Source organism: Manihot esculenta, chromosome 7, assembly GCF_001659605.2.
Source record: "Manihot esculenta cultivar AM560-2 chromosome 7, M.esculenta_v8, whole genome shotgun sequence".
NCBI classification, from domain to species: domain Eukaryota; kingdom Viridiplantae; phylum Streptophyta; class Magnoliopsida; order Malpighiales; family Euphorbiaceae; genus Manihot; species Manihot esculenta.
The window spans coordinates 33,143,864-33,164,406 of record NC_035167.2 but is presented as its reverse complement, the minus strand read 5'-3'; the positions used below and the strand labels follow the sequence as shown (position 1 = coordinate 33,164,406).

Genomic DNA, 20,543 nt, shown 5'->3' with positions numbered 1-20,543 from the left:
CGATTTAAAATCGAATCGAACTGAATAGATCGAAAATCTAAATTTTAGTATTTATAAAAATCAAATCGAATCGATTTTATTCGGCTCGGTTTGATCAGTTTCAATTTTTAATAATTTTTTATTTTTTACATTTTATTTTTAATATTTTAAAATTTAATTAAAATATTTTAATCTTAATATAATTTAATTTCTCTATATTATTAAAAATAATATATTATTATCACTAATCGATTCAATTTTTTTGATTTTTTTTATCAAAACCGAACCGAACTGAAATAATCAAAATTTTTAAAATTAAAAACCGAACCAAATCGAATTAATAAAAAACCGAATTAAATTTTAAAATTAATTCGGTTCGATTGATTTTTTCGATTTGAACCGAATACTATTTAGCCCTAATTTCTAATAATGTAAATAATTAAAATTTTTATAAATATAAATATGATACTATTTTTAAATACAAGAAATATATTGCAATTTTCCCCAAAGATCCCACATTCCTTTGTAATTTTTGAAAATCGTGGGATCTTTAAAAATCTTTGCAAGCGCGTGGTATTTAAAATTTTTTTTTATCAGAAGCGCGTGGTATGATATTTTAGCAGCACTCTCTTTCTTATACATCTGCTTTCTCTCGCCTCACTTTTATCAAATGATAATCGTTCACCGCCGCCCCCACCACTACCTTTAACCAAAACAAAATTATATGTATATATAAATTTGATATATCCGATGTCAAATCCTATGTTTGATAAGAAACTCTAAATCATTTCCCAAACCCACATCAAATCTCCAAATTCGTTCAAATCCCTTACAAAAGGTCCAGAAAATTTTCCAAACTGAAACCCTTACCTATCCTAAAAGAATATCTACACCAAAATCCAATCTTTGAGGGTTCTTTTAGTACTGAAGACGTCCATAAATTTCCAAACCGGCAAATAACTCTTAATTTAATAAAAATTTGATTTTTTTTTATATATATAGATATTAAATAGTAGAATATTTATAATTAAAATTATCGAATATATTAATTAATAGATTTTTAAAATATTAAAGATGTTTTAATTTATTTTTTAAAATTAAAAAATTAATTAAAATAATTCTCAATAGAAATTAAATAGTAATTTATTTATTTATTTTTTAATTTAGATAAATACACTATCTCAATTGGATGTTAAGCGTGAACCAGTAACCACTACCACCACTCCACCTCCTTCTCCTACTCTTCCACTACGACCACTGAATTTTATTCGATGGCAGAGTTGACTCAGCCCGAGGTTGTATACTCACCTCGTTCTCTTCAACTATGGAGGACGCTCTGGAACTGGCTCGCTTTCTTTTTCCAGATCTTCCTCCAGATCGTTAGAGCCTTAGGACACCTTCCTCTACTCTCTTCTGCTTCTTCCTCTTTCAAGCCTTTGCCAGTCGTTGAGTTGCCGGAGACTCACTCTTCCGCGACTCTTGAGATCACCGCCGGCCCCGACTCCATTCCCATCGATGAGCCTATCAAAAAACTCACGGTACGGTTTCTGTTTTTCTGGAATTTCAATTTGATTCCTCTATTAGTTTCCCCATTTTCTTCTCTGTTTTTGGTGTGATTGGCTCTTATTATTGTATATGAAGATAAAATAGAAATAGACGCAATGGACATTTTTTACTAAATTTAGGTGACAGTTATATATATATATATAGATAAATTAGGTGATGAATGACTAATTTCATAGCTTCTCAAGTTTATTGCTTCTCAAGTTCATTTTTTACATATGGGTTTTTAATCTCTAATTTGAAGTGGTGATTTTTAGCTCATCTCCCATTATTTGCCCAAATTTAAGAATATATTTTTTCGGGTTACTGGTTTTGAGTTCTGTGGGGTGTGGACCGGTGATCATGCAATCAACAACAGAAACATGAGGTTGAATCCAGTAGTCGTGTCTCTTTGATTCTTGATATTCAGTATGCAATCTATCAAGTTTGAGTGCAACAAATGGGTTGCTGTGTTAACCTCTCTGACTTAGTAGCTTCATTGTGCTCAGTGGTTTCATCAAGTTCTTTTTCTCTGCTTGTTTATGCTCTTGATCAATTGTTACACCTGCAGGTGGTTCTTGACTTGGATGAAACTCTAGTATGTGCATATGAGACTTGTAGTTTGCCAGCTAATCTACGTAATCAAGCGACAGAAGCTGGCCTGAAGTGGTTTGAACTGGAATGCATATCTTCAGACAAGGTTTCATATGTTCTAGTGCCTGTCTGGTTCTCTCTCTCTACATGACTATTTAAGGTCTATATGAAAGAAAATATTTTGACATTTACTTTGTTGATTTTTGAAGGAATGTGAAGGGAAACCTAAGATAAGTTATGTTACAGTGTTTGAGCGTCCAGGGTTGGCCGAATTCCTAAAACAACTGAGTGAATTTACTGATCTTGTGCTGTTTACTGCTGGCCTTGAAGGTTTGTTTATTGCTTCACAAGATTTTAAGCTTTCTTATCTACTGCTACCTCCTTTTCTTTTACCATTATCTATGTTCACCGTCAGTGGTGGTTCACAGGTTATGCTAAACCCCTTGTGGATAGAATAGATATGGACAATCTATTTAGCCTTCGCCTTTACCGGCCTTCAACGATTAGCACGTATGTGAACTTTTCTGTACTTCTCTTTTTTTACTTTATTATTTCTATATCTTCATATTTCGCTCTTTATTTATTAGCTTGGAAATTTGCCAATCTGGAGAAACATATTTCTCTTGTTGACAAGTGAAAACAGGTCTCTCTTTTGGATACGTATAAAAGGTTATTCATTTCTTCATGAATCCCCAAGAGGGCATTTTTTTTTTAAACTCTTGGAAATTGGGAGTGAAATGAAGCATACATGGTTATGTTGGAAACAAAATTTTTTCAGTTGACCTTATCATGGTAAACTTAAGTGTGCTGCTAGATTAGCTGTTTACTGATTTGAGGCCCATAACAGATCCGTGAAACGCAAGCATCTTGCAAAAAGAAATGAAATTTGAATCAAGAAGATTGTTAATTTTTGTAGACCATGTAATATATACAAAACTGGGCTTCTCCGACTTCATTAAGATATGTGAATGAAATATCTATCTGTTATTACAGTCTTTTAAAAGGCCAATGGTCAAGATTTTTCATGAAAATTTATTTAAATTACTGCATGATATGTAGAAAACCCCAGCCTTATCACAAAATTGTTTGCCTTGCAGGCTTTTTCATAATTCTAGCAGAACTGGAAAATAGATAATGCATTTGCTTATTCTGTGGTGTTTAATTTCTTAGACTGCATCATTGATGTTCTAAAGAATCATCACTTCTTGAAAAGATGATGCGTTATGTCCAGTAAAGGACTTCAAGCGTGTATTTTTTACTTGGAATATGACGTTCGGATGCCAAGTCATTCAAGAAAAATCAAGAACCAACTTTATTTCTTTTAGACAATAAAATGCACTACTTACCATTTTTCCTTGATAGTTGATGCTCTTTGCTGTACACTTTAATTAGATTCTTGTTCTTTATTATTATTTTAAAAAAAATTGTCTTTGTTAATGATCATAAAGAATCTTTTATGACACCATTAAGCCAGAGATTTTTCTTACTTTTTTATTATTTATTTATTTTTATTGGTAAACCTCATATGTGGTGTGTAAACAGGGAGTATAGGGAGCATGTGAAGGATCTCTCTTGCATATCAAAGGATCCTTGCCGGACTGTTATAGTCGACAACAACCCCTTTAGTTTCTTGTTGCAACCATTGAATGGAATCCCTTGCATCCCTTTTTCGGCTGGTCAACCATACGATACACAGGTCGCTGGATCTAATTTGCAAACTTATGAATTCTCTTATTCTTTTTCTTCCTTTACTTACCAGTGCTCCATCTTTCTTTTGTGGCGTTGTCAGCTTCTCGATGTACTTCTTCCGCTCCTTAAGCACCTGTCTAATCAGAAAGATGTGAGACCTGTGCTATATGAAAGATTCCACATGCCTGAATGGTTTCAAAAGCAGGGGATCCCTGCTTCTGGCTGGACATAGTAGGACTAAGATAGAATGCAGATAAAAGCCACCATCCTTTTGCTATGGACAGGCAGCATTTTGGGGTAATTTTTTCCAGCGGTCACTGAACTTTAGTGCTTGTTTCATTGCGGTTGCTAAATTTAATTTTGCTTCGTAAAAATGACTTGATTTCCTATTTAAATTTCAAACAGTAACTCTCGTCATTCGGTGAAATCTCTCCAATTGAGTGTCTATGTGGCTTCTCCTACATTGATTAAATTAAAAAAAAAAGAAGAAGAAGATCCTTTGCAATGTAGGTTAGGGAGATATTTATAGGCCTTTATAATCCTACATCGCAAAGAATTTTTTTTTAATTTTTTTAATTTAGTCCACGCAGGAGAAGCCACGCATTTAACTGGAAATTCGATGAGAGTCAAGGTTTGAAACGTATATAGGAAGTTGAATGACTTTTATAAGATAAAATTAAGTTTCATGACCGCAATGGAGCAACACTAAAATTTAGTGACTGGGTAAAAATTATCCCAGCAATTTGTGTAGAAAACACAAGTTTTGTATAGTATTAATTTGTATGCCCGTCATTCGTCGAAGTCGAAGTGCATGCAGTTTCAGGAAAAGAATTCATGTGCTGCTTTCATTGGCCAAATAAGCACAACAGTTTTTTCTGTAGATTTGTTAATACTCTGATTCTTACTGTAATTCTGTTTATAGGTTTGCAGTCAGCTCAATGTTTATTTATCTTTCTCAGTTCTGTAAATCGTTGCTTTATCAATGGTTATTAGTCGTTCACACATTTCTGATAGTGTTGCCCAGTAGGTTTTATGTTGAGATTTACTGCTTCTGTGTTCTGGGAAATGTGGATTTAAGGTTATTAATTTATTATTACTTTCAAAAGAGTCAAAATGAGAAAAATTTTCTAGGGAATTTATTCAATGCTCACCTTCTCAAGAACATAAAATCTAAGAAAATAAAACTATTTAAGAAATATATAAAACCTCTCTGGTTTAGTTTGCATTGTCAAACCACTTATCAGGGAGTGTTGTATTCGAGCTCCAAAGCAGGATTAAGCTCCTGCAATCTTCACATTGCCAAGTTTTGATACTATTTTGTGCATGTGCTATCAAAATTGCCTGGCAGTGTCTAGTGATGGAAACACACAAAAACATCCTGCATGGGCACATGGGCGGCGGTTGTTTTGTCAAGTTGATAATGGTTTAGTGAATAATTAAGGATTGATTAGCAAATGAACATGATGTTTAATTAGGAAATTTGAATCATTAATCAGCTTAGCATATCCATTAAAAGCTTATATATGTTGTCATAATCCCGACCTAAAGTTGCTTGTATATGTACATAAACAGCAACAAAAAGCACTCACTTGTCCTCCTCAAGACTGACCATATTTTTCATGGAAAATTACTTTTAGGTCTTTCAATTTTTAAAAAATTTTGTAATTCTATTAAAAAGTTTTTATATTTTATAATTTAATATAAAATTAAATTGTATAGTCATTCTGTTAAAAAATTAGTATATTTTTTAATGGAGAATGGTTTCTGTATGGAGTCATTACCCATAGAAAAACAACTTATATTGTTAGCTGTTCAGTTGTCAAACATCAATCATCATATAGAAAACAGCTCTCTTTCTTTTTCAAGTAAATTCTATTTTATATATGGGATATGTTTTATATTATTATTGGAGCTGTTATGAAAAAAAAATTGAAAAATGAATACTCAAACCCAGAGAGTACTAAAATTTCATTTAAAATTGATATGTTTTAATTGTAAAAACTGAAAAAGAAAGGAAAAAAAAACATCATATGATAATTGCAGTTGAATTTTTAGCTGCATGACTAAAAACCATCAAAGATGAAATTTTAAATTTAAAAAATTGTCTTAATTGGTTAAATCAAAATTTAGAAAAATAAAACACTAATTTTTTACTATGTATATATATATCCTAAATAAATAAATAATAAAAAAAACATATCCCATATATAAAATTAGGTATTGATATTTAAAATTATTTTTGTTTATATAAATTTATAAACTACTAAAGATTAAATACTTAATTAGCATCTTTTTATTATATATTATTTAAATAACTTCTTTTTTAGGAATTAGTCTATCTTTTTATTTGTGGTCGAATTTTTCTCTTTATGTCAAGCAGCCTGTGAATCATATTAATTAATTGATTAATTTTGATACCAAAATTGAAAAAATTAACTAATTCTTTAACTCTTCCAAAATTATCACGAAATTCTTATATATGATATTAAAAAAAGTTTAATATATGAAAAAATTTAATTATTCTACACGTATGTATATATATGGAAGAATTTTCTTAAATCCCAAATATATGAAAAATAATATTTATTTATATAAATATTTTTTTAAAAAAACCACCTTTTAAATGTGCAATTTAAACATATTAAAGTTTCAGTCTTTTGTAATATCAAAGTTATTCAAAACTTGAACTAGTCAAATTTTTTATTAAAATACGTTTTATAGGCAAACAAGTAATAAAATTAGTTCAATTTATAAAAATAAAAATATAATTTTTATCAATCCAAATTTAATTTCTTAAAAAACATTTATTTATCTTAAATATATAGACTGATATAAGAAATTACATATTTAAAATTAGTAAAAGCTTTAATCCCAATACATAAAAAATTGATTTTTAAAAAATCCATATGGGTGACATTATAATTTTTTTTTTCATACCTTTTAGCAAAATGTGTTTGAAAAGAAAATGATAGAAAATTATCAAGAAATTTTCTCTTTCTCTCCTTTCATTTTCTTGAACCAACCAAACCAAACAACAAAAGCAGCCTTAAAAGTTCATCTCATTTGACCCAAAATTCAAATCTTGAATTTTGAATTATCAGATGGCAGCTCATTTTTTCAATTTTAATCTTAATTAAAACTAGATAAGATATATTAATCACCAGATTAATCTTTGATAACAACCTCTGCCAGAGAAGCACTTGCCATATAATTATTCATTTTCTCTCTATATATTTTTTCTTAAATGAGAGTTTTCCAATCAAATTGCGCCATGTATGATAAAATTTGTCCTTAGTTTTGCCACGTTTCACTTGAAGAAGTTGATTATGCATTCATCTGTTTTATTTTGATGAGAAATTAATTATTTAATTTTTATAGTATGGTAAAGAGTTATTAGTTAATATTTTTAATATTTAAAAAAATTTATTAATTTTTTGTTTTAATTTTTGTTATTAATATTATAAAAATATTTAAAATATTTTTAATATGAATAGATTAATTAATAAATTTTTTAAAAATATAAAAATTAATTTATGAATATTTTAAAATTTAAAAGTAAACAGTAAAATATTTAATAAAAAAATTAATAAAAAATTAATTAATGATTTTTAAAAATTTTAATATATTTTTTAAAATAAAAAATTAATTAATAAATTTTTATCATATTGTAAAAATTAACTAGTAATTTTTTAAATTTAATAATGTTTTTTTTCCTGAAATACATATTTATCTATATAAGAGAAGGCGCGTAAAAAACACGCGGGTCTGCCAAAGAAGGCAACTGAAGCCCAAGGACGTGTTCCTATTTTTGGCACGTTGAGTTCAACTAATTGTTGTTTTTTTTTTTTTTTGATATTCTGGTATTTGAAATTATTTTTTTAAAACGTTATATTATCTTTGCAAATTTCTTTATTAGTTTAAAATTTTTGTAATTAAATTATCAATTAGCACTTCATTAATAATACATATTTATATTTATTTATTATTTTTACTAAAGTTATAAAAAAATAAAACTAAAATAATAGAATCTGAAATTTATCAAATTAATTTTAATATATTTATTATTGATGTAAATTTGCCAATAAAATAAATATTTATATTTAAGTTTATGTAATAATTATATGTATATAAATTAAATATTAATATTTAATTTAATGTTAATTATTTTACTATATATTAAATTACTATTCGCAGTTGGTATATAACATATGGTTTTGGAAGCAAAACCATTTGAATATATTTTTTTATCAATTAAAAAATTGCACACGGCTCTTGTTTGGTTGATGCATATGCATCATGTATAATTATTTAATAAAGCAAATAGATATTGATTTTATTGTTTGATAATATAAATATTAGACAATACAATTTTAAAAAAATTTACTTATGTTTTAGAAAAATCAAGAATTAATAGTCTTTAGATTATAAAATTTCAAATCTAGATTTCAATTATTAAAAAAGAAAAAAAAATACACACTACTTGCAATTAATTTGGTAGAATTAAATTAAATTAAATTAAATTTATTTCCTTCCTTGCCTTCTCTTTCCATAAACGGCAGTTTTAGATAACCTTCCAAACACTGCCTAACAATTTTAACAGTCCCCAAACCTGAAACCTACGAACTCATAGCCTCCCTCTCTCTCTCTAAGTCTAAACTGACACCTGAACTCTCTTCTCTTCTCTCTCTCTCTAGGATGAAGCAGGCCCACCCGGAACCCACCGCTTCCGCTGCCGTCCGCCGTCATCCTCGTAGACGATGAAACTACCCCTTTCCTCTTCCATCGTGTTCTTCGTCGTTACTGTTACATTTCTTGTTTTCTTTCTCTCCCTCCCATTGACTACTCATGCGCTGGGTTCCGGTTCCACAATGGCCGTCACCTCCGACTCCGTGTGCGGTATCGTGGCGGCGAAGTCTGCTCGGAGCATCATATGCTATAAAACAAGTGGCGAGATTATAAGCGTCGAACCCATCGTCTCCTTCTCCTCCATTTCTGGCGGGCAGAACTTTTTCTGCGGCATCCGTTCCGGTGGATACGCTTTCCTCTGTTGGAACACATTCAGTTCCAGTAATAATTTGAGTATCAGTGACCCACAAAGAGTTTACTTCAACACTACTGTTCTATTACAGAATCTAGCGGTTGGTAGAACTCATGTTTGTGGGATCCTAAACGACACAGCCAATGTCAATGGCACTGGTATCGTTAAATGCTGGAGAGGCGATGGCAATATCAGTAGCCAAACGCCGGCGGACGGTGATCAATTTGAGTCAATCTCATCTGGGTATGGATTTTCTTGTGGGATTTTGATGAATAGTGGCAGGATTCGTTGTTGGGGAAACAACCCAATAGCAAGAGAGATTGAATCCGATTTTGGGAATATGTCAATTGATAGCATAGCAGCTGGCGGCTCCCATGTTTGTGGAGTGAATTCAACTGGGTTCTTGGTTTGTAAAGGAGACAACAGTTCTGGTCAGTTAGATGTTCCTGCGAATTCTTCATTAAAGTATTATCAATTGTCTCTTGGGGCTGATTATAGTTGTGCACTTAGAAGAAATGGATCGGTAGTTTGCTGGGGAGGAAGAGGATTATATTCTGTTGATGGAACTGTAGGGATTTTCTTTGAGTCTATTGTTTCAGGGTCTAATTTCACTTGTGGGTTGACGACCAGTAATTTTTCGATAATGTGTTGGGGACCTGGGTGGCCTAATGTGGATGATTCTGGGGTTCAAATTCTTCCATTTACTGATCAAATTCTCCCATGGCCGTGTGTGCAAACTTCTTGTGAAGATAGATTGTTTCCAGATTCTGACAGATTGTGTTCTGGTTCAGGAAACGTTTGCTACCCTCCTGGGTTCAAAGCTATTGTCATCCCATCGCCACCGGCACCATCACCATTGTTACCATCTCCTCCACCGCCGACAATTCCGCCTTCTCCATCATCCTCATCCAAGGAATTAACAAATGGGTTATTGGTGTTTGCCATTGTCGGATCAGTAGGAGCTTTTGCTGGTATTTGCACTATCATTTACTGTCTGTGGACTGGAGTTTGTTTTGGCAAAAAGAAAGTGCATAATTCAGTTCAACCAACAATAAGTAGAGCTGGTTCTAATGGTGGCACCACATCAAACAATAGTGGTCTTATTTCAAGATCATCAACCATTAGGCGGCAGAGCTCGAGGGCAATGAGGCGGCAGAGGAGTGGAACCTCATCAAAACATGCAGATAGAGCTGAAGAATTTACTCTAGCTGAGCTTGCAGCAGCTACTAATGATTTCTCACTAGAGAACAAGATTGGTGCAGGGAGCTTTGGTGTTGTATATAAAGGCAAATTAGCTGATGGTCGTGAAGTAGCAATAAAGAGAGGGGAAACAGGTCAAATGACAAAGAAATTTCAAGAAAAAGAGAGTGCATTTGAATCTGAATTAGCATTCTTATCAAGGCTTCACCACAAGCATTTGGTTAGGCTTGTTGGGTATTGCGAAGACGGGGATGAGAAGCTTTTAGTTTATGAGTACATGAAAAATGGAGCTTTATATGATCATTTACATGACAAGAACAACATTCAAAAGAACAGTAGTGTGATCAATTCATGGAAAATTAGGATCAAGATTGCATTAGATGCTGCGAGAGGAATTGAATATCTTCACAATTATGCAGTCCCAACAATAATTCATAGAGATATAAAGTCTTCCAACATCTTGCTAGACGCGAACTGGACAGCAAGAGTTTCAGATTTTGGATTGTCATTGATGGGTCCTGAATCTGAAAGAGATTACAGACCAATGAAGGCAGCAGGAACAGTTGGGTACATTGATCCTGAATACTATGGTCTAAATGTAGTAACAGCAAAAAGTGATGTCTATGGCCTTGGTGTAGTATTATTAGAACTTTTGACAGGGAAGAGAGCCATATTGAAAGGTGATGATAATGGAGGAACACCAACAAGTATAGTGGATTTTGCAGTTCCTAGGATTATGTCTGGTGAACTGATTAAGGTTTTGGATCCTAGAATTGGTCCTCCTGATGTTAATGAAGCAGAGGCAGTGGAGCTTGTGGCATACACTGCACTTCACTGTGTGAATTTGGAAGGCAAAGACAGGCCAACTATGACAGACATTGTTGCTAATTTGGAGAGAGCTTTGTCTCTCTGTGATGGAAGCCATGGCAGCATCTCTAGTGGTACAATCTCTATTGTTTCAGAATGAAAAATAATTTTTTTTTCTTATTTTTTTAGATCATTTATTTAATACACATTTGGAATTGGTGTAAAGAATTAGGAGTTTGCTTGGTTTTTTTCTTTCCTTCAAAATTTTCCTTTATTTTTTGCTGTTCCAATTTTAGACAGAATTAATAGTTTCATCTAACAATGAGGTGTAGTATAGTAATTTATTAACACTAACAGCAATGAGATTGATTAAATGATTTTATTCTCTTAAGGAATGTTCTTGCCGTTTTGTTAAGTGTATTGAAAAAATTTCTTTATCTTCTTTGTATGCATATTTGCTGGATAAAACTAAATTTTTTATATTTTGAGATATAACTAAACTAATTGGTGCATAAGCAAGACTTGGTCACAAAAGATGAGTGGAGTTCAACTCTATCAAATTTAAATTCCTCCAAGGAGTTATATCCTTCATTTTATTTAATTTATTTTGTAAAAAAAAATTAAATAAATTTTTTAGAGAATCGTTAAAACTAAAATCAATTTAAGTTTTACAAAATTTTAAATTTCGAACCAATGGATAGACTTTGGAAAGATAAAGAAAAAGAAAGAGCTGTAGGTGATGTGATGTTGAAAAGAGGACATAAAGTGAAGCAAAAAACACTAACTAGCTTCTAGGTGACATGTGACTTGTAAGTGCACCAAATTACACGGGGCAGTTCGCTTGGAACCCCACAAAGAAACATTGCCCTTTATTTCCATTACAAAAATTGGAGCAATGAACAGCCTCAATCCCTACACTTTAGACATTAACACACTATTTTGATTTTGGTTGGTATTATGAAACGATAATATTAACTATTTTTTATAATTATTAATTATGAGTTATTTTATATATTAGTATTTAATGATTTAAAAAATTAATAAGAATATGTATGAAAAATTAAAAATGATGTTATTTAAAATTTTTAAAATCATAAATAATTTGATATAAAAAAAATTCTAATAGTAGTTAGCTAAAAATTTTTATAATTGTATGGAATTCTATTAGCTTTACCGTTATACATTTAATTTCACATTGAAAATTTTATGCAGAAAGTAGTCAATGGAATTTGGGTTATGGTCTTACAGATTGATGTGGAGGTCTTAAATTCTTGGACACGTGTACGGCCAAGATTAGAAATACTGACATCAATTTGACCAAAGAATGTGAAAGCGAATTGAAACATCGTGCGGTGCCTCCAAATTTTAATTACCAGAACGGGATATAAAATTAATTGTGTGGGAAACAGTTAATATTAATTATGCATTTAGTAGAATTAAATGTAATGGGAGGCAGAGGTGTTGGCCCTCATTGGTGGTGACCGGTGAACCACCACCATCCTCCGCCTCTCCTTTCTTCGCATTTATTCATATGATTGCCTTAGAAGTAAACTATATGCATAAACATGCTTTTAAATTTTAATCAATTTAATCCTTTTAACTAAATGTATCTTGTTTTACCAATTAGGCTAACTTAATTAGTTTTATTAAGATAGTAAAGTGTCAAATTCGAATTCTTTTATGTATTTATTATAAAATATTCATTTTTATGATGAGAAAAAGAGAATATTACTTTTTATTATGAAGTTTTTTTTATGTGTTTAATTATAGAAAAATATTAGCGATAATCACTTTAATAAGTAATTATCTAACGCTTTCATTGATTAATATGTATTTATTATATTAATTATTATTTTTTCTCTTCAATTAATTATTAAATACTATAAATTTAAAGAGTCTATTAATGATAAAACGAAAACAATAAGTATTTCTTTTAATCTTATTATCAAAAAATTCTTAACTTTTAAAAGTACATACACATTTATGTTGATTATTAATTCGGAATAAAGACTATACAATAGAAAAAATATGTGACGGTTCCCATTATATTAATTACAATAATGAGTTACAAAACCTATAATTAAATTCAATAAATTTAAATTCATGTAAAGTTTACCCTTTAATATCCCACAAATTTAAATTATTTTTCCATAATTTATTTATGAAATTGTTTTGTACTAAAATTACAAGATAGTTTGAATCAATTTAACATTATTCTTAGAGTTACTGTTTAAAAAATCATTTCAATTATACTAAAACTTAATTTAAAATTAAATTTAACAAATTAAACTCTAAAATAGCAACACAATTTTCCAAATTGTCATTTTTTATCCTCAAAACTTCAACCTCCTCTATATATATATATATATATATATATATATATTGTGTGTGTGGCTGGAAAAGAATCCCACTTTACAAATTCCCCTTTTCAACTGATACGTACAATGTTTGGGTTCAAACTATGATGAGATCCACACAAGAAAAGTCCTAGACTCTGCGCCATTGACGGAAAATTCAGAGCCCACCTTTGTCTTGTATTCAGGTAATGTAGACGTTTCACCCAAGTAAGAGACTGAAACAAAGTAACGAATACTAAGCGGACCAAATCAAACATGCAAATAGACAAAGTTTGAAAGTCCATACTAACTCCTGTGTGTCCTCGTCAGCTTTTTCTATAGTGTCCATATCACACTAAAGGGCAGCCTTTCACTTTCCTGGAAAAACACTAGTGAGCCATACAGCACGCCCTTCTTCATTTTGTCTGGGGGCCTCAGCTCTCTTGTTTGTTTCTTCTTGGGTGATTGACAGAGTTCATTACCAAATAGAAAATTTCTGAAATCAAATCAGTTCAATTCAATTCATTATTAGGTTACCACTTCACGTGTATTTGACAAACAACTGTACTAATAACATCCATTCCAACAAACTAACTTTTCCAGTTCTTTCAATGATGATCACAGACAGCTCCATTTTTCTGCATAAGTTAATTTGATAATGACAAACTTGTTAGTTATATACTGTTCCTCTTTGTATCTCAAACACATGCCTTAAATCAATATACAAAAACACAAGAGAAAAGCACAGAAAGATACATTGAGATTTCACGCTTTGACATTTAGAGGCTTGTGGTTCAATTTTTGATAAAATTATAAAAGTTCAAAAACTTTCTGCACTCTTTCATACTCATTTCATTACAGATTTGGTGTCAAACATTGTTTTAATTGTAAGATAAAAAAAACATGAGCAGTAAATACCTATGAACTTTTTAATTTGTCAATTATGTCGAAGTAGAACTCTCTGAGACTCAAGTGGACAGCTTGAGAATAATTAGACTCGTAGATATCTTCCCTATGCCTTGTTCTTCTACTCATTCATCTGATCCAGAGAGCCGCGTAAGAGTGTACTTGTGACTAAAATATGTAGCTGCTACCAGAGTCACAGCAAGGATAACTAGTAGAAGAGCCACTTCACAGTGGCAACAATTTTCTGTCCTAAAAGGTAAAAAGAGTGGTTATTAAATTAAATATAAGACATTCATAACTACTTGCTTAATGACAGCCGAACTAATAATAAAGAGAAACTTATTTAAAATGAGAAGCAACCAAAAGAGAATCTTCAAATTGATGAAGCTTATAAAAGAAAAACAAACAAGTAAAAAAGAAGAACAAATACACCAACCACTCTGCTCCAAGGTGCTGGCCAATACAAGACCTCCAAAAAAGTTCTGTGCAAGGAGAGCAGGAAGACCCTGGAGTACATTCATTATGATGATTAGGTTTCGTTTTCTTTGGTTTCAATGTGAATTCTGAATTAGGTGGTGGTCTTGGACCATGACATCTGAAACATGCAATAGAAAAAGCATTTCGCAATCTGGAGCCAGTTTGCTAATGAAAATACTGAAAAGTTCTCACTTAAAAGTAATGAAAAATCTTAATTTGCACGTATGGCCACATGGATAATCTTCTTTGCAAAGTAGCCAACAAGGAGGCATGCTTCACAATGGCATTTTTGCAGCTGGATAAAAACAAATAAAATTACCTAAATTTCCATTCAGCAAAACACGATAGGGGTCATGAAACAATATTAAGATATCTTGCTCAAATATGAGCTGCATGCACAAAGCAATAAAAGACTTGAATTCTGATAAATGAAACAGATAACTAAACGGTGATGCAAATTTTACTGTAAAACCAATGACTAAGCTTCTGTTTGGTGCAATATAAGCCCATAATATGTCTCTGCTCTTCAAATGTGATTTTAGAGATATGATAAAACTGAAAAGATATATTATATTAGATATTTACAGCCCAAGTGCACTTATAGTTTATAGATAGTTACTTTCGTGTCTGTGTGTACATGCTCCCATGATGGAAGCCCAATGCTCTGTGACACCATTTTATATACATTATGCATACATTCATGTATATTTGAAATGCCATAGAACTGATCTGATTGAGATATGGTTTGAATAAACCGGAATATTAGAAAATATTCAGTTGGAAACATATGCCCGTACACAAACTACTTACCTATACCAGATCCCATGTACTACAGATTCACATGGATCCAATCTAGATAAGAGTTGCCCATGTTGGTACACATAGGAGACTAAGTAGGAACTAAAGCTCTTGATTTTAGAGAAAGTAATTCTTTATTACTTGTATAATACTTGATGAATTCAGAAGATGTATTATACATCTCAATACACTCTATTTATATACACAAGATACTAGCTAGAACCTACTAGAACATAGTAGAAATACATGACCCAAAATGACCTATATACTAACAGTAGGAGACTAAGTAGGAGCTAAAGCTACCAACAGTAGCTTGCCTGTCTGATCCACCCCATCATAAAGGAATTGTACCACACAATTTATGCATTACGACATCCAATAGGCTTCTGGTTCATCTCAGTGCCACAGGGAACCTAACTGAAATTGATGTCAAATATTGATAAATAAATGATTACGACCAACAGTACCTGTATGCTTCACAATGATTCAAAGAGATGCGAATCAAGGTTCAAGATACCACCAATCTTTGACATTCTACACCAAATGAACACTAATTCAACCTCATATACTTAGCCAAATAGCTAAGGCATTTGTGATTTCTACATCAAATCCTCTTCCACAAATCTAATATTTGAAACATTTACTATAGTTCATCCATAACTAAAACAAACAGCATTAGCAAGTAGATGTTCTGAGACGCACCTCATTCTCCGACGCTTTCACCATCACAGCAGACACATCACTTTCATACTTATGTCTCCACACCCCAACAATCTCTCACACGGATTCTCGCATTGAAATTCCCTCTCACTGCACTTCCTCTTCTCCTCCTTCCTTCCACTGCAACATCCATAAGAGCCGCCAATCTGACACAGACGACAATCTCCGTCGTGGCATATTGCGATCTAAATGATTGATCAGGGAAGTTGTTTGAAGAAAACAATTTGAATACTCAGCGTTTAACATCTTCAATTTTTCCCGCAAAAGCACTTGCTTTCAGCGCTGGAATTTGAGGAGCTCCGCGTAGCTTGACTTGTGGCTTATGGTTTAAAAAAAAAAAAATCTTTAATTAAAGTTTATTTTAAATTGTAGTTATTTCACTTTTTACAATAATTTAATTTTTTATATATCTAAATAAGAACTATTTTTGCTAATATAGTGAAAATTATTTTTTATTAAAAAACATTAAATTGTGATTTTTAAAACTTTATAATCCTTATTGTAAATAACATTTTAACAAATTGTTGCATTTCATTAACTTGATTATACCGTCTTAACAATTTTTTTGAAAGAACAATATTTTAATTTACTTTTTCATTGAATTTTTATATTTTAATTTTGTAATTTTAAAAAAAATAATAGAAATATTTTTATATCCGAGCATAAATTATATATATGCTATATTTGTCATCCAAACGGGTTAGAGATTATTTTTCTTGGAAAATACTTTTTTTTTTTTTTTATGCATCTTTACGCATAAGGTATAATTTATGCATCTTTCAATCCATTTTTGAATCAATTGCATATGCCTTCTTCTCCAGAAATGCTGCTATTCCCGTCAAAGAATCAGTTTGGCCTATTAGCTTTGCCTTTGGTCTATTCTGTTCGAGATTACTTCCATTTAGGACAGACACAAACGTTTACAATTAGGAGAATTAATGTTGTAACTAACACAGAATTTGTATAAGCAATTGATCAAACCAATCGATCCATCTCTACTGAATTGAATCAACCCATGTCTTGAACCATCATAATTCATTTAGCAAATCATGAGATTGCATAGATTTATACACAAAATTTAATTGAAAAAGAGGCAAAAGCTAACACAGTAAAAGAATAATTAACACAGATTTTAAAATATCACACTATTTATTTATTCATTTGTTTATTCCAAATTGCGAACAATAACCCCATAAATTCCTTAATTGAAAAGGAAGAAAACACACCCAACACATTAAAATTACGACCTTCCACTACTGTTACTGTTGCCGGAGCCACTGCCGTTGCGCTGCTGATAATTAGTAGTGAAATTGGAGTTCAAATCGGAGTAAAGAGAGACAACCTTGGAGATGTTACCGTTAAGTTCCTGAATCAAGGCAACGTTTTTTACCATGTTGTCGGGGATTCTGGACTGATGATTTTCGTTCACTTGTTGGATCAAATTTCTGTTCCTATCGAGAACTGACTGAACTTGCCGGAAAGTTGAATTGAAAGTTGACCAGACTTCAGGGTCCCCTTCATCATCGTCATCGTCGGCGGTGTGTTTGTGGCGGCGCCTGCTGGATTTGTGATTGGAATTGGTGTTCATGGTGGATTAGTCGGTTGCGGCGGAGCAGAGGGAGGTCAGGCAGTAATTAATGGCGGAAGTTGTTTCGCCAAATGTACTTGAGTTGCTTCGTGTTGAGCGAGAGATGAAGAAGCATCGATCGGATTTATAGTCTCTGCCTCGTAGACTAAAGCTGCTCAGTAAGAGAGCTACGCGAAATAGAGAGAGTGTAACACACGCAGAATAACATCTAAACTTTAAAATTTCATATTATCATGATAACTTTTTTTATATTACTTTTTCTTCCTATTATTTTAAGTTTTCCCTTTTTTATTATTTTTTTGAAATTCCCTTTTATTTTCTCACTTTTAAGCATTAGTGGACCGATATTCCATGGGCGTAAATTACATTATAATCCTTATATATTAATTAAGTTTACACATTAATCCTTATATTTTTAAAAATAAATTATTTAATCATTATAATTTTAAAAAGTCAATAAATTTATTATTATAATGAAAATGGAGTTAAGTCACCATTATTATATTATTTTTAAGATTAGACATATCAATTGAAGAAAAAAAGTAATACAGGTTTTGGTTGACATTATTGTTAAATATATTTTTGTAGAAAAAGAATATTTAATAGAAAAATATAATAAACTATCTTTTTTATAATCTTTTAGGAAAACTAAAACTATTAATTTTTAAAAAAATTAGTGAAATTAGCACTTAAATACAATATCTAGATCGAAAAAAAATCAAAAAGAAATTACAAATATCATAAAATCAAAATGTCATATATATGTGATAATTTTTGAAAATAAAAATAAATACAATTAATTATTTAATTTTATTTTAAAAATATAATTCAAATATTTTCAATATTTATAAAACTAAAATCCTTAATTTTTATAAAAAGCTAATAAATTTATTTTAATTTTAATTAAAAAATAAATAATATAAAAAATAACTTTATAATATTCAATAGTAAAAAGTCAAGACTACAACTAGTGGATTAGATTTTTTAATAAAAAATTGTTAAAATACAGAAATTTTACAAATAATTTAAAAAATTAAAAAAATATCGCCCGGTAGGGAATATTTGGGAAACTAATAAAAAAGGCACGCGCTAATAGGTGCGAGTGGAAAAGGAGAGTCGGGAAAATATCTTGGGCTTGGATTGGAAGAAGGATCTAAAAAGGGCACTGATATTGCCACGACATCAAAAAGTACATGTTCTTTTGCTCCGTCTGTATCAGATATTTTTAAAGGGAAAAATAAATATCTTCAAGCCGAAAGATCACGTGTAACCATATCCACCCTTACTAACTATGGCCTCTAGCCAACGGTAAGAGTCTTCATATGAATCACTCAAAAATATCCTTCTTATCCAATCAAAAAATAACAATATATATATATATGTATGCATTATATATTCTAATTTGTTTTCTTTATTTTTTTTTATTTTTCGTTATTTTTTTAAATGATTATGTCATAACTTCAAAAGATTAATATCCCAAATTTTATAAGTTTATAATTTCTTTAAAAATTTGAAGAAATTGAAAATTCTATGAATAATGAAAACTCTAAACCAACTATAAAAAGGATATATATCATTGCACACAGTATCCTATTAACAGGTGGCCTTATCATATTTTAAATAATATTTTTTTAATTATAAATAATATGTTAACTTTATAATTTTTAATTTAATACTAGGTTTGTTTATAAAAAATAATTTGAATTTAAAAAATATTTTATATAGAAAATATTTTTTATAAAAAATATATTTTATTGGTTAAATTTTTTAAATAAAAATATTTTTTTAGAAAATATTCAACATAGGAGTCTAAACGAGTGTATATATATATATATATAAACAGAATCTTTGAATGGCATTTTCGAGATGAAGACTAGCTTGTTGGCCTTAACTATCAATCTTTCTTTCTTTCTTTTTTTTTTAAAGAATCATTGAGTTAAATTCAAATGGAGTAAAATGATTCTGACAAAGTTAGCAACATTTTCATTTTTGGCAAATGACATCACCTTATATGATTAGCAAAATATCTTAATTTCATTTTCATTAATTTTTTTTCTTAAAATGAAAAAACATTAGAAAGGGTGTTAAAAATTAATTCAACATTAAATTCAATAATTTTGTCATAAAAACAAAAAACAAAAAACAAAAAAATATTTTAAAAAATATTTAAAATATTTAAAATATTTTTTTTATGAAATAATAAGTCTTAGCTTACTCACATTGGAGTCACATCCGTAACTATGTAAGGTCTCAAATTTAACTCGAAATTAAAACCAATTATACCCAAAAACAATTTTCTGAAAACTGCTCTTGTTAATACAACAATTTCAAAGATTTATGAATAATCCTAACTCCTCTAGTAATGCAAGATGGAAACTTTCTGAAGAACACAAGCTTCTTTCTTAGTTATATACATGAAAATTTTAGCATCAGCATAGCCAAACTAGGACCTAATTAAATCACTCAATCACTATTAGCTAGCAAGGATTATTTTCACAAGGCCACTACCACTAAACTATACAAGCAACTCCATCCAATCATTCATCATCATCTTATCAGATATGAGCTACGGTTCATATACATTTTGGTGATGCAGGTATGATGACTAGAGGAATCCATTAACATGAGCTGTTCATCACTTCCCTTACTTTACACTTGACATTGATGGGGATCTTGGCCATTCTGAGCATCAACGCCCTCTGATGCGTCTTTTTTAACTATTTGTCTCCATATGTATGTCAATTGGAGGAGAAAGAAAAAGACCTGCAATAAGAAAGTGAAGTTAAAAGTTTCATGTCCTTTATTTAGAAAGACATATAACATAAGCATTTAAGTTGATGCTTGTTCATTCTGGAAAAACCATGTGCAC

The 20,543-nt window shown here is 30.7% G+C and overlaps 3 protein-coding genes across 4 annotated transcripts; 2 read left to right on the top strand and 1 right to left on the bottom strand.

Annotated features, from left to right (window-relative positions):
- The first annotated feature begins 1,161 nt into the window (after nucleotides 1-1,161).
- Nucleotides 1,162-4,808, top strand: LOC110619824 (CTD nuclear envelope phosphatase 1 homolog). Of its 2 annotated transcripts, none has more exons than XM_021763387.2 (6): nucleotides 1,162-1,517; nucleotides 2,093-2,242; nucleotides 2,325-2,445; nucleotides 2,544-2,625; nucleotides 3,658-3,811; nucleotides 3,905-4,808. In XM_021763387.2, exons 1-6 carry the CDS (start codon nucleotides 1,251-1,253, stop codon nucleotides 4,034-4,036), a joined length of 906 nt encoding a protein of 301 aa, XP_021619079.1. In that variant the 5' UTR covers nucleotides 1,162-1,250; the 3' UTR covers nucleotides 4,037-4,808. The 2 variants fall into 2 exon arrangements, with proteins under 2 accessions (XP_021619079.1, XP_021619080.1); XM_021763388.2 differs by having other exon boundaries at nucleotides 1,163-1,517; nucleotides 2,093-2,221.
- Nucleotides 4,809-8,363: 3,555 nt separating this feature from the next.
- Nucleotides 8,364-11,244, top strand: LOC110618591 (putative serine/threonine-protein kinase-like protein CCR3). The gene has a single exon (XM_021761757.2). It carries the CDS (start codon nucleotides 8,562-8,564, stop codon nucleotides 11,007-11,009), a length of 2,448 nt encoding a protein of 815 aa, XP_021617449.1. The 5' UTR covers nucleotides 8,364-8,561; the 3' UTR covers nucleotides 11,010-11,244.
- Nucleotides 11,245-17,216: 5,972 nt separating this feature from the next.
- LOC110618592 (protein EARLY FLOWERING 4) lies at nucleotides 17,217-17,784 on the bottom strand. The gene has a single exon (XM_021761758.2). It carries the CDS (start codon nucleotides 17,672-17,674, stop codon nucleotides 17,327-17,329), a length of 348 nt encoding a protein of 115 aa, XP_021617450.1. The 5' UTR covers nucleotides 17,675-17,784; the 3' UTR covers nucleotides 17,217-17,326.
- Nucleotides 17,785-20,543: the final 2,759 nt, after the last annotated feature.

Excerpts from the sequence above, each read along its gene's own strand:
- LOC110619824 (XM_021763387.2), top strand. The coding sequence starts at position 1,251 with ATGGCAGAGTTGACTCAGCCCGAGGTTGTATACTCACCTCGTTCTCTT. Across the intron at positions 2,626-3,657 it reads CGGCCTTCAACGATTAGCAC|GGAGTATAGGGAGCATGTGA; the intron begins GTATGTGAACTT and ends GTGTGTAAACAG. Across the intron at positions 3,812-3,904 it reads GTCAACCATACGATACACAG|CTTCTCGATGTACTTCTTCC; the intron begins GTCGCTGGATCT and ends TGGCGTTGTCAG.
- LOC110618591 (XM_021761757.2), top strand. The coding sequence starts at position 8,562 with ATGAAACTACCCCTTTCCTCTTCCATCGTGTTCTTCGTCGTTACTGTT.
- LOC110618592 (XM_021761758.2), bottom strand. The coding sequence starts at position 17,674 with ATGAACACCAATTCCAATCACAAATCCAGCAGGCGCCGCCACAAACAC.